This window comes from Dendropsophus ebraccatus, chromosome 5, assembly GCF_027789765.1.
Source record: "Dendropsophus ebraccatus isolate aDenEbr1 chromosome 5, aDenEbr1.pat, whole genome shotgun sequence".
NCBI lineage: Eukaryota > Metazoa > Chordata > Amphibia > Anura > Hylidae > Dendropsophus > Dendropsophus ebraccatus.
In genome coordinates, this window is record NC_091458.1 from 137,280,295 (window position 1) to 137,294,779 (window position 14,485).

General features: G+C 41.7%; 1 protein-coding gene across 1 annotated transcript; it reads left to right on the forward strand.

Moving 5' to 3' along the window:
* Positions 1–1,038: 1,038 nt before the first annotated feature.
* TRIM63 (tripartite motif containing 63) lies at positions 1,039–10,893 on the forward strand. Its single transcript, XM_069971424.1, has 9 exons — positions 1,039–1,482; positions 1,845–2,008; positions 2,105–2,276; positions 4,792–4,887; positions 5,531–5,764; positions 5,990–6,012; positions 7,483–7,607; positions 7,687–7,755; positions 10,451–10,893. The coding sequence occupies exons 1-9, from the start codon at positions 1,324–1,326 to the stop codon at positions 10,459–10,461; spliced, it is 1,053 nt and encodes a 350-aa protein (XP_069827525.1). The 5' UTR covers positions 1,039–1,323; the 3' UTR covers positions 10,462–10,893.
* Positions 10,894–14,485: the final 3,592 nt, after the last annotated feature.

A 14,485-nucleotide genomic window follows, 5' to 3' on the forward strand; every position in this document is an offset into this window, starting at 1 on the left:
GCTGTCTTCATCCCCGGGTCCTGCGCGCTCTATCTTCAGAATGGCCGGTCAGCTGACGGAGCGCTCAGCCAATCACAAGCCGGGACCGCCGCGGCCTGTGATTGGCTGAGTGTGGCCGGTCAGCTGACCGGCCATTCTGAAGATAGAGCGCGCGGGACCCGGGGATGAAGACAGCGCCGAGAAGACCTGACAGGTAATGTATGATGCTGCAAGGGCTGCAAGGACATCGGTAACAATGTCCTTGCAGCCCTCGCTCAACGATCATCGGGCCGTGGAATAGGCCCAGTAAACAAGCGACGATCTAGCAGATCGCCGTTCGTTTACATCGTTGATCGGGCCCTCCTCGGCCCGTGGAATAGGACCCTTACACCCAAACATGAGACAAGAGCGGTACTGTCTCTTGAAGAAAATGGCCATGTTTTTCTAATGCTGGATAAATCCTTTAATGAAAAAGTGGAGACAGTTATATTTTATGACTATATAATGGGTCAGATAATAAGCCCTGCCATATAAGACTATACCATGAATACCAACTGAATCTGAGAATAGGCTAAACTGCCTTCCGGGCTCTGTAATAGTGCCTGATCATAATGGGGGTAAAGATCTGCATAAAACCTCAACTGGGGATGGAACGGTGTTCAGAATCATTAGGATACCCCCATTACTGCACATCTCCGAGCATCCTGAAGCCTTATCCAGGAGATATAGACCTTTATTTTAATATTGATATATTACACGCCATGGCAAAAGCTGTACAGAGTATAATGGATACAGTTGTGGGGAATATTTACCTTTCTGCCTTTCTTGAACTGTGTTTGTTTGTAAGCCAGACGCGGAAAAACAAGCTGACGTCCTGCATAGCCACCCTGTTTACAGCGTGTGCTCCCACTGATTACTCATTGCTTCATGTGACAGCTCTGAGAACTGTCAGGGACCACAAGAAACCTGAACCTACAGGACACTGTAAAAGAATGTGTGACATGTCCGTCCCCAACATATGCATGTGACCGGCGCACAAGTTATATATAGGATGGTCAGAGGGGGAAGAGAGAATACACCAGCTAACCCTGGAGAAAGACACATGCGAAAGACCTTCACAAGTAGGACTTATACAGGAGTAAGACACACATATGAAAGAGACCTTCATACCTACAAGTTATACAGAAGTAAGACACGCCTACGAAAGAGACCTTCATACGTACGACTCACACGGGAGTGGGACACGCAAACGAAAGAGACCTTCCTACATACGACTTATACAGGATCTTCATTGGAAAAAAGTCTCGAGCTCATAGGCCTAAGCAACAAGGATTACAAAGAACTATGGATTATAATTCAGACATTATCCGGGACAATAATCCTATGGACAACTTGGAAAAACAACTAATTTGTCCTATTTGCCTTGAAATGTTCAACAAACCTGTGGTGATCTTGCCATGCCAACACAACCTGTGCCGGAAATGTGCCAATGACGTATTCCAGGTAAGGAGATGTGTGACCTACTGTACAATATTTATAAGTGTCATTTAATAATAATAATAATAATAATAATAATAATAATAATATTTTTGTGTAGCACCAACAGATTCTGCAGCGCTTTACACGTCATTTGTGTTAATATATATTTGCTTAGAGCCATAATACTTTTGATAGTTGTGTCTTCTGCAGCCGTATGCTGCAGAAGACATGTAGATGTTTGTACCTCTGGCACAGTATCTTAATATGGCAAGAACATTTTATACTGAAGATTCCAACAAAACAATAAAGATTATTATTAGATTGCCTATTTTATTGTGATGTATCTAGGTTTTCATTTATAAAACTGACTTGTTCCATCATCGTAGGCTGGAAACCCATATTGGCCAACACGAACTTCTGTGTCTGGTGGGAAGTTTCGCTGCCCAACGTGTCGTCATGAGGTCATTTTAGACCGTCATGGAGTTTACGGGCTTCAAAGGAACCTGCTTGTTGAGAACATAATAGACATCTACAAGCAGGACTACACCAGGTAAGAAACACAGGACTACGGTGGTAATGTTTCTGTAAGGAGTCACACTTTATATTATCCTATTTCTGATTTACCTTTCCTTTCGTCAATGACTAGCCGACCTGAGAAAAAAAAGGAAAATCATCCGATGTGTGAGAAGCATGAAGACGAGAAAATAAACATTTATTGTATAAGCTGCCAAGTACCAACCTGCTCCATGTGTAAAGTATTTGGAGCTCATAAAGACTGTGAAGTTTCTCCCCTCCAGAACATTTATCAAACTCAGAAGGTGAGAGACGCACAATGGCCGAATACAAAGAAAAGAAAAATGAAGCATGTATATACTAATACATATACGATACTATGCATATACTAATACATAGAACAACAGACAGCACTATGGAGAGTGCTCTCAGGCTATCAGTAATGGACTCCCTCAGCCAAGTCACCTGTTATATTTAGAACGGGTTGAGGCTGCAGTCCGGTCTCACAAGGGACGCAGCTGTGCGGGGGTGTAACAGGTTGAAAGGGACATTTGAGATGAAAGCTATTAATGGTTGAACAGCATTACACGCTAATAACTCCAAGACCTTTACTTTATCCATCTTTGCAAGAAAATTCACAAAAAAACATGTGTTAAAAAACATGTAGAAATGTAGGCATTCTGCTTCAATCCATTGTGTAACCATGTGGACCCCTTACAGCTTAGGACTATTCTGGCTTGTCTGTTTTCACTGTGGAACGTGTGCTCCAACCTGAAGAGCAGAATGTTGCAGACCAATGTAGATTGACCCAGCAGATTGAGATTGTAAATATAACTTGTAGTTTATTTCTTTAAATCTCTGCTAATTCTGACCTCAGGAGTCCAGTGGGCAGTAACTTCTATATGTCAATCATTGAGTAAGACCTATGACTCCCTAGACTCCCAAACCCGGAATGAACAGGGAAATAAATGAATAAAAAAGTAATATCTAGAAGTATTTTTCACAAAACTATATGTGAACCTGCTTAGATAATCCTTTCTAACAATCTATACGACAGTGTGTTTATCTGACCGGTGTGTCTTAAATAAAAATAACACCTTAGTGACCGCCAAAATGGCTTTTTATGGTGGTCACTAATGGGCCTTATTCTGATCTTGTCTACTTTTTACGGTGAGATCAGAACGATCCACCGTACTCCTGCACCAGCACTGAGAGGGATCAGCTTGTCAGTATGTAGTTTACCACTCCGGGTAGTTTAACTTGTTACATTCCACTGTCAAAGCATGATGGGTTCTGATTGTGTAGGGGTTAATACTTATCGAAGTTCCTTGGCGAGCTCCCCACTTTCGATAATGTCCATGGCAATCCTGGGAGCCTTCTGAAGGCCAGAGGCAGCATAATGCTGACATATACAACACACTATAGTGGAAGTGCAGTGTATTGTAACAGTGATCAGATTCCTGGGTAATAGTGCAAAAGTAAAACTGTAAACTAAAACACAAAATAAATTCCCCACATTACCCCCTCTAATAATAAAATTATACTGTATTACATAAAACACAAAAAAACTATACATTTGTTATCACCACATCCGTAATGACCCAAGCTTTAAAACTATACAATTATTAAATTTTATATCGCATGATGCATGCTGTAAACTTTTGTTTGTTTTTTAAGCACTAGAAGGGGTTAAATATATAGAAACATGAACATCTGGAGCTGATAATAAAGTAAAGCGTACCTGGCAGTAAAAAAAAAAAGTTTCACCTGTCAGAGAGATGTACCAAAAAGTCCAACAGCAGCAAGGACCATGGTCTACTATGGCTGCCATGGTGGATGCATGCGCGTGGAAGGGCCGCCAATCCCAAATATGAACTGATTACAGAGAGTACAAGAGTCCTGCAGCATTACAGAAGATTTATTTCACATGATCCGGTACAGAAATGTGACATTTCATTATAAAGCTTGCTTCATAAAGACCCATGGGGTCGAAACGTCATATATCAGTACCAGATTATGTGAAATAAATTTTCTCTGACGATGCAGGACTCAAAGACATGTCAGAAGTTTTGATCAGTTATGGCCAGAGTGTTCTGACTCCAATCAGTAGAACAAGGCGAAAGACCACTGCGCTGCCACACACTCCTCTCCCCGCTCTGTCTCTGTGACCTAGATGCACCCCATAGACTTAGGGCACTATTACACGGAGTGATAATCGGCCTAATCGGGCCGATTATCACTCTGTCTAATAGAGACAATGATTAGCCGATTAGCCTAAAACCACCGGGCGCCAACCGCGAATCACTACATGTAATAGCGATGCACGGCTGACAGCTGACGATTGCCCAAACACCTGATACCTTACCGTGGCGCTCCCACCCTGGGATTGGCTGAGCAGCCTATTAGTTGACAGGCTGCTCAAACGCTGTTGCTGCTGGGTATGGCAGATCAGTACTTGCTTACTAAAGTGATCGGGCCATAGTCTGTCCATAGGACCCTTACAATGGAAGTCCGTCTAGGTCAAATGACCTGGAGCCAGGAGTGACCATGCTGCACATGGACTTTTCTCAGCCCGTTCAGTCTTATAGGGTAACTGGATGGTGTACAATACTTATCAATATAACATGTTAACCATTGGAAGATGATGATGAACAATCAAATGTTTTATTCACTTGTACAGGAAATGTCAATGTCGTCCTGTCTTATAAGTATATATATATATATATATATATATATATATATATATATATATATATATATGTATATATATATATATAAGCCTCTTATATGTAAATTAACTCCTTTTTATTTGGTTCACAGACAGAACTCACTGGCTGTATCTCAATGCTAGTTGCCGGCAATGACAGAATTCAGACTATAATCAGCCAACTGGAGGAGTCCTGTAAAACAATAAAGGTAGAAGCATCTTACTAGCTGCAGAGATAAATACTGTGACATTCTATACATGCAGCTATACACCATCCTCTGTAACCATGCCTCTCCATAGGTTCACATCTGCCATTGACTCCTTTGTTACATATAGTTGTAAAAAGTCAACTATGCATTTTAATATAAATGAGACAAAGATCTACAAAGCAATGTAAAAGAGAATGACTTTGCTAATGATGATTTATCGGTATGTTACACGTACTGTATGTGGTATATCAGTATATTATATGTATCTAACGGGAGAGATAACATTGTGCACCTATTCTAAAGCTATATATGGCTAGGTTCACACTGACATTTTTCTCTCCGCCACAGTTTTGTTTAGCTGTTCCATTTTTAAACAACATAAACAGAATCTTACGTATCCGTCCAACACCCCATTCATTTCTATGTATTTTTGTTGTGCTCCGTTTGTCATATTTGAGCTCCGTCTGCTCATCAGTTTTTTTCTTATCCATTCAATTAATATGGACGGATCTGTTAGCAAATTAAAAAAAAATGTTAGTGTGAACCAAGCCTAACCCCAGCCACTATAAACATACAGGAGCACTGGGTTTCTGGGTTTATACATAAAGAGGTTTGAACTTGAACGTTTTTCTTTAATATCCAGGAGAGCAGTCAAACAAAAAGGGAATCTGTCAATGAATTATTTGTGGAATTGAACAGAGTTATTGAAGAGAAGAAGGCAGATCTTGTGCAAAGGATATCACAAGCTGAGGAAGAAAAGTTAACGTTTGCACAATCCCTCATTGTTAAGTACCAGGAACAACTCCAGTCGTCTTCTGACCTGCTGCAAAGTGCACTGCAAATGGTGGAACAGACTGGCCATGCTACCTTCCTTCTAGTAAGTCACTACAGCCACGTTGTCACTTATATTATGGTGATGATGATAAAAGAACAAGAAACTAACTAGAACTTCCGCTATTACCTGTTTTATGTCCCATAAGGATTACTGACACAAATAAATATTATATTAATGTAAATCACATCCTTCAGTGCGTTGTGTGTATTCCACTGTGTATGCACCACTATTTTTTTACATTAAAAAAAATATTTTTTGTTTTTGCAGAAATCCAAGCAGCTTATGAAGAGGTAAGTCTGTTTTCCGAACTTCATACAGATGAATCACATGATAATACAGACACATTCACATCTAAGCTTACCACACATACTGTTAGGGTACTATTACATGGCCCGATGGGGCCCGATAATAACTGTAAACGTTACTGGGCCTATTACACGGCCTGATAATCGCTTAACAAGGGCTGCATGGACATCGTTACCGATGTCCTTGCAGTCCTTGCTTAAACTGCATACGTTACCTATCCATGGTCCACTTCTTTCCGGTCCTGGCCAGTGATTGGCTGAGCGGCCTGTCAGCTAAGACAGGTTGCTCTGAAGCTGCAGCGTGGGACCCGGGGAGAAGCAGAGCGCAGAAGGAGCCCTGGACCATGGATAGGTAATGTATGCACTTTGCAAATTGTCAGCCGCCGGCCACGCACTGCTATTACACGTAGCGGTGCGCGGTTGGCGCCCGACAATTATTGGTTAAAATCTTTATCAACGATCAGTCGAAACGATAATCGGCTGGATAGGGCCAATTATTGTTCCGTGTAATAGTACCCGAAGAATAGTAAACAAAATATTCTGCAGGGCGGTCAGTGTCCCTGTCACTATAAAAAAACTTTTGACATGTGGCAGAGATATGCCATAGTTTTGACTGGTTTGGGTTGGAGTGTTTAGACTCCTAGCTAGACATAGGTAGGACCTAGACATAGGTAGGACCTAGCTAGACAGGAAAAGTTCACCAACGTATCGGGGAAAGCAAGGGCTGACCTGTCACCCTGGAGGTCACTTCCTCCTCATTCCCCAAGCATGGGGAGGGGCTGCTTGGATTGTTCACATGGCCCATTTAGGTCTGTGGCGGTCTGCTGCCACCACTTACTCCTCTTACACGGGGCAGACCGTCGCTGTACAAATCATGATCTTTTAACATGTTTAAAGACCACTATCAGACGACATTGTGTCATTTCAACATGTGCTATTACATAAATGAAGTAAGCTCTATAGCCGTTAAGTGTAATAGGGCCTTTAGTGCTTCTCTCCTCTGCTTCCTCCAATGTCTAATCCACTGTACAAGATAAGCTCCATAGCCTTACAGCAGAACTAATCTTGTGCAGTGTGACAGATTGCAGGGAGTTGAGTGGTGCAGCAGTTGCTGTCGGGGTTCTCCTAGCTATATCCAGAGATTGGTGGAGTCGCCACACTTACAGTCTTTACCAGTTCCCTTGAATTAGCATCACCTTGTGCCATAGACAGATGTCATTCCTCAGGATCACCCTGCTGGCCGGCAGTATCAGAGAAGAAACAAACCCATATAATCAGGGGTGCAGATGTGGAAAAGACCCAGTATATCATTGGGAAGTATCTACGCTGAAAATACACATTATAGAACCAAATATGATCAAAGAGTTTAGAAATTATTAGTGTAGAAATAGTTTTGGCAAAATTGCAGAACAAATAGTAGAATGACAAGAATAATGCTGACTATTCCTCCTGTAGGATCATGGAAGCCTCTAAAGGTTCCCAGCTGGAAAAGACAGAAGCTGGTTTTGAGAATATGGAGCAGTTCACTCTGGACATGGAGCACGTTCTAGAGTGTCTGAGGGGCCTGGATTTTAGTACATGTAAGTACTACAGTGGCACAGGGCTATGAGTGTGCAAATACTGCAATGACGCTTTAGTATACTAACACTTCTCATGCAGGCTATGAATACGAGGAGGAAGAAGAGGATATAGATGAATATGTGGAACCAGAAGAAGAAAAATCTGAAGGTAAGAAATTAGATAAAATGACAAATTAGGTCATCTCTCCTAAAACAGCAGTCACACTAGGCAGGAGCACGTTGCTATGGCTGAAATTGCAAACACACACAAAAAAATGCAACGTTAACGATTATGCGAACGATAATCGCCCGGTGGAATAGGGCCCTAAGGGACAAGTAAGAGATTGTGGGGGTCTGACCTCCGTACCCTCTGCTGATCTCCGTATCGGCACCTGGATTCTTTGTTATGAATACAGCTGCGGGTACGCACGTGACCCGCGGCTCTATTCATTCCTATGGAGCCGCTGTGAATAGAGCTGCAGGTCATGTGCCACACCTGTATTCTTAACAAACTTGGTTGAACCTGATGGACATACACTACTGTTCAAAAGTTTGGGGTCACATTGAAATGTCCTTGAAGGAAAAGCACTGTACTTTTCAATGAAGATAACTTTAAACTAGTCCTAACTTTAAAGAAATACACTCTATACATTGCTAATGTGGTAAATGACTATTCTAGCAGCAAATGTCTGGTTTTTGGTGCAATATCTACATAGGTGTATATAGGCCCATTTCCAGCAACTATCACTCCAGTGTTCTAATGGTACAATGTGTTTGCTCATTGGCTCAGAAGGCTAATTGATTATTAGAAAACCCTTGTGCAATCATGTTCACACATCTGAAAACAGTCTAGCTTGTTACAGAAGCTACAAAACTGACCTTCCTTTGAGCAGATTGTGTTTCTGGAGCATCACATTTGTGGGGTCAATTAAACGCTCAAAATGGCCAGAAAAAGAGAACTTTCATCTGAAACTCGACAGTCTATTCTTGTTCTTAGAAATGAAGGCTATTCCATGCGAGAAATTGCTAAGAAATTGAAGATTTCCTACAACGGTGTGTACTACTCCCTTCAGAGGACAGCACAAACAGGCTCTAACCAGAGTAGAAAAAGAAGTGGGAGGCCGCATTGCACAACTAAGCAAGAAGTTAAGCACATTAGAGTCTCTAGTTTGAGAAACAGACGCCTCACAGGTCCCCAACTGGCATCTTCATTAAATAGTATCCGCAAAACACCACCGTCAACATCTACAGTGAAGAGGCGGCTGTGGGATTTTGGGCTTCAGGACAGAGTGGCAAAGAAAAAGCCATATCTGAGACTGGCCAATAAAAGAAAAAGATTAAGTTGGCCAAAAGCACACAGACATTGGACAGAGGAAGACTGGAAAAAAGTGTTGTGGACGGATGAATCCAAGTTTGAGGTGTTTGGATCACAAAGAACGTTTGTGAGACGCAGAACAAATGAAAAGATGCTGAAAGAATGCCTGAGCTGTTGTGGGAGCAGCTTGACCGTATGGTACGCCAGAAGTGCCCATCCAACCAATCCAACTTGTGAGAGCCGCTTCTAGAAGCGTGGGGTGCAATTTCTCCAACTTACCTCAACAGATTAATAGCTAGAATGCCAAAGGTCTGCAATGCTGTAATTGCTGCAAAAGGAGGATTCTTTGACGAAAGCAAAGTTTGATGTAAAAACAATGTTTTTTCAAATACAGTAATACCTCGGTTTTCGAACGCTTTGGAACTCGAACTGCTTGGTATTCGAACGAAAATTTACCCAGAAGTAGTGTTTGGAATTTGAACTTTGCTCAGTTTTCGAACGTTGTTGCGAGCGTGGATGGTGGGTTGTACCTGGCGAGTTAGGCAGTGGTGAGGCTTCACATACAGTACAGTGCTGTATAAGACTGCTGGAGTGCATATACAGTGCAGTAGTAGTACAGGCAGTGCACCACCATCTCCCATACATTACAGTGCTTGGATGGGGGGGGGGACGCTATACAGTAAAGGATGGGTGAGGAGTTGGTGACTACTGTACTATAATTGCTGGTTCTGATGAACATTTCTTATGTTTAATGTCCTGTACAGTATAGTGCTGTTCTGTACTGTACTGTAGTGATTATACTAAGCACTTATCAGTGTAATAAATGAGTATTTTAGGTAATTATTGGTGGCTGCTGGAACCAATTAATCACATTTACATTATTTCCTATGGGAAGACACTGCTCGGTTTTCAAACTGCTTGGTTCTCAAACTGCCTTCCGGAACCAATTAAGTTCGAGAACCGAGGTACCACTGTACAAATCATTAATTCTAACCTTGTCAATGTCTTGTCTATTTTCTATTCATTTCACAACGTATGGTGGTGTATAAGTGTGACTTTTCATGGAAAACACAAAATTGTTTGGGTGACCCCAAACTTTTGAACGGTAGTGTATGTCTTTTTTCAACTGTATTAACTATGTAACTAAAAGAAGGCGCAGCCCGATATAGACATCAGCAGATGGTACAGAGGTTAGACCCCTTGCAATCTCTAACTTCTCTTCTATCCTGTGGATAGGGGACAAGTTACTTTTGCCTGGACAACCTCTTTAAGCCAAAATGCAAAATAAAGCTGGGTGGTAGTTTCGGGGTCGGTCTTATTTTGGAGAAAAACAGGATAAATTGTCACCTTTTGTCTGTAATATGATGCTGAATATGCTGGCGTTAGTATAACAAATATACTGTAACAATTAGACCATGGCTATGGTTATAGACTTCTATGCTTGTAATATATCTACAAAAAAAACCTAATGGACTGCGAGTATATAATAATAATAATAACAATCACAATAATGATAATATTTGACCTGTGAAACCCTATTTATTTACAGGACACCAATAATCCTAAAGCCTATAAAAAAGAATCCTCAGAAGGAGAATGTTCACAGGATGGACAGAAGACATGACACGAGTCAGGAGGATGAGATCCTGCCGGCTACATAACTCAGGACTGCTGCTAGGAATCAGAAGACCCGTCGGTGTGGTCAGCTGATCAGGGTGTATATAATTGTTCCGCTGTCATTTGTGCTGTGACTCTGCATGTGGGTTGATCTGCACACGGTCAGGAATCTATTGTGGGATTTGGGTCAAGTCTTTTATATGACTTAAACTTGAATAAATTGTTTGTCTTGTTGTGATACATTCCTGAGATGTAGTGTGTGATACCATTCGCCTTCAGTATAACACATAGCAATGAAAGTTTGTTCGTAATCTTTTTACAATAGTCTATTGTCTGAAAAAATAGTAAAATTAAAGCTGGTTACAGTTCCCTCAAGATTATTTGATTATTTACTGAAAGACGACTGTAGCGTATAAGAACTCATGCACATGGCTCAGAATACTTACAGTATATATAGCAGAGGACGCCAACTTACTAAGTCCAGTATGCAACAGTATTCTATAAATATCTTACAGATGGACTCTTTTTTTAACCTTATTAACTATGTTACAATGGAAACAGATTAGAAAAAACAAATGTAGTTCAGTGTCGGGCTCTAATCAGTAAAAAAATCTTATCAGGAAACCAGACATATTACCACCTTGCTTTCCCTAGGGCAGAGGTCCTCAACCGTTGTACCCTGTGAGGCACATTTAGCGTTGAGTGATAGTTGAAGGTGAAGTCCGGCCTTTTGCAAAATCTCACAGCTTACCTGTATTGTCTCACAGTCCCTACACAGTAGTTATAGGAATGTTGATACAGGAGTACAAAGATTGACTGACAGCTTGGTTCAATCTGGTCCATATATTCAAAAGACTTTACCCATAGTTAGTTGAGTGGAAATGCAGATTTGGAAATGCTTACAGCATTGGAGAGTGGGCGGCCTGAGAACCAGCAGCTGTGGCAGAGCGAACATGTCATGATCCCCCGCAGCCCAAGCAGCATATCAGATTATGTTATGTAGGTAGGGTAGCCTGAGGAGGAATGGGGAAGGACACAGACAGTGAGCCCTAATCTGGTCCCACCAACTTACCCTGCCTACTTGTCTCAACAGCCCAATCGACTACGGACAACCACGGAGACAGTTCCTACTTGCAATAAGGTGATCACATGAAACAAGGAAAAGACAAAGATTTTGCGCATTTTGTTCGCATTAAATCCATTAATCACATTAAATAAAGTGATTTTAAGGAACATTTATTTTTTAAAAAAGGTTTTAATTTTTTAAAAGCTATCAAATAAAATAAAAGTTACACAAGTTACATATCGTTGTAATTGTAAAAATTTGAGGAACATGTATAATAAGTCAGTTTTACCCTAGAGCAAACAACGTAAACACGAAACCTCCCCAAATTAAAAAAAATTTGTTTTTTTTTTCGATTTCACCACATATTTAATTTTTTTCTGGTTTTGCAGTGTACTTTATGCAAAAATTAAAGGATTAGTGCAGCATTTAAAAATTATTCACTAAATAACACACATTACAAAGTTCTACAACTTTGTAATGTGTGTTATGTAAGTAAATGGCCCCCTTCCCCATGTCCCCCCACAATTACCAGATTACCGCTCCTGCCGCCCTCATGCTGGCCCCCCTCTGCCGCGTCATCAGCTGCTCAGCTGCGATTGGCTGAGCACAGTTGTGTTATTTAGTGAATAATTTTGAATAACGCTGCACTATCCCTTTAAGTCTGCCTTTACAAAGTACAATTAGTGGCACAAAAAATAAGGGCTCGTGTGGGTTTGTAGGTGAAAAAATGCAAGCGCTCTGGCCTTTTAGGGTGCCTTCACACCTACCGTATCGCAGTAGAAAATCCGCACTTACAAATCTGCTGCTGATCCGCAGCGGATTTGACAGTGCGTATTTAATGCTGTGTTCATTCATTTAGTTAAATCCGCTGCGGATCTGCTGCGGATCCGCAGCGGATTTTCTACTGCGATACGGTAGGTGTGAAGGCACCCTTAAACAGAACGAAAGCGCAAAAACAAAAATTAGCCCAGTCCTGAAGGGGTTAAGGCTCGATTCATTGTGCGTATTTGTTGATAAGGAAAAAAATTTAATGGATGGTAAAGAGATGCTGCTATGACATACAGAGTAAAACGCTGAGCGTAACATTGCTGAACCCGAACACTTTGACAGATCCGCTGAACACTATTCATGGTCTGTCTTTTTTTTTTTTTTAACAAACAGACAATTTGTGTAAGCATTCAGAAAAATGGACTACAAACAGGTGAATGAAAACTGAGCACAACTGATGCAAACTGAGCTGAATAAAAACCTATTGAAGTAAATAGGGACATAAACAGTGATATCAGTTTATTGAGGCAGGGTTCACATTCATTGGGGGACATGTATTAAAAAGGCGAAAATACCTTTTTTTTGGCGCAGATGGGGCAGATTGGCGTAAAAATACTCGGAAAGGGTATTATTGCGAATATTTTATTCGCATCAGCCCCCATTTGTAAGCCTGGCGTAAAAAACGCCGGACTTTGTAAATGTCCCCAATTGTGTCACCAGTTATATCCAATCCATTATAGTGTCATGTTACGTTATGTTGTTAGCGCTTATCAGTATGTATCTTCAAACTTGATGACAAATCGGTGCAAAGTGAAAATAAGAAAAAAAGAGATGCAAAAACGAATTTTGCACGTTCTGTATCAAATGGAAACAGTGGAATTGGGGATAGGGATATGCAATGTAAACCCTACTCCTTAAAGGGGTTGTCCGGCGATAAAAAATTATTCACAGAATAACACACATTACAAAGTTATACAACTTTGTAATGTATGTTATGTCTGTGAATGGCCCCCTTCCCCGTGTTTCCCCCCACCCACGCTAGACCCGGAAGTGTGGTGCATTATACTCACCGCATCTCGTGTTGTCCACGGTCTCCGATCCTCAGCAGTGATGTCTTCTTCGGGAGGCCGGCGGATCTTCCCGAGTGCCGGCCGCCCTCTGCAGCGTCATCCGAAGCTCAGCCGCCATTGGCTGAGCATAACTGTGCTCAGCCAATCGCGGCTGAGCAGCTGATGACGCTGCAGAGGGCGGCCGGCACTCGGGAAGATCCGCCGGCCTCCCGAAGAAGACGTCACTGCTGAGGATCGGAGACCGTGGTCGGCACGTGATAGGTAATGTATAGCGCACCACACTTCCGGGTACACGGGTGGGGGTGGTGGTACACGGGGAAGGGGGCCATTCACAGACATAACATACATTACAAAGTTGTATAACTTTGTAATGTGTGTTATTCTGTGAATAATTTTTTATCGCCGGACAACCCCTTTAAAAACATACAGACCAATTGTTTGATGTTTTTTTTTTTTTTTAAATGGGTTTGCTTCCATTTATGCCTGTTTTAAACATGATCTGTTTTACCCTAACATCCATGACAGCACCCCTGGAGAGTACCTCCCACAGCAGGACAGGAAACCTGAGAAGATAAAAGCTTGACACACCTTAGTTCAGGTTTCAGGATTCCTGTTCTGTGGATTGGAGGCCTGGGAAGAAAGCTCCTGTTTGGGACTAAAGATGGATGTTACTTCTCCTAGACTGCAGGTCCTCTGTCTGCCATGTGCATTGTGGGGCTCCCTGGTTGTGTAAGACTCCTCCTTGGAACATTGGGAAAGTGTGCTTGGGGTCTCACCAGGCTGCTCTGTGGTTAAAGTCCTGGAAGAGAGACATGGCGTCAAAGGGTAAACTGTGTGCTATACCCTGCGATGGAGTGTTTCTTTTTGGTCCAGTATTAGACTCTCTCCTTGAGGAAAACTCAGATAAAAAGAAGGGGTTTCCTACTCAGTCTAAAACTCAGGAATCCTTTGAGGGTAAAAGACAGTTTAAAAGACCCTTTTGTGCACAACAAGATACTAACAAAAAGTTCAAGGTCTCCAGCAAGGGAAAGAGTTTCCTTTTTTCCGGGATAAATCCAAAGAC

Coding starts and splice junctions, on each gene's coding strand:
- TRIM63 (XM_069971424.1), top strand. CDS start 1,324: ATGGATTATAATTCAGACATTATCCGGGACAATAATCCTATGGACAAC. Junction 1,483..1,844: donor GTGCCAATGACGTATTCCAG/GTAAGGAGATGT, acceptor CCATCATCGTAG/GCTGGAAACCCATATTGGCC. Junction 2,009..2,104: donor TACAAGCAGGACTACACCAG/GTAAGAAACACA, acceptor GTCAATGACTAG/CCGACCTGAGAAAAAAAAGG.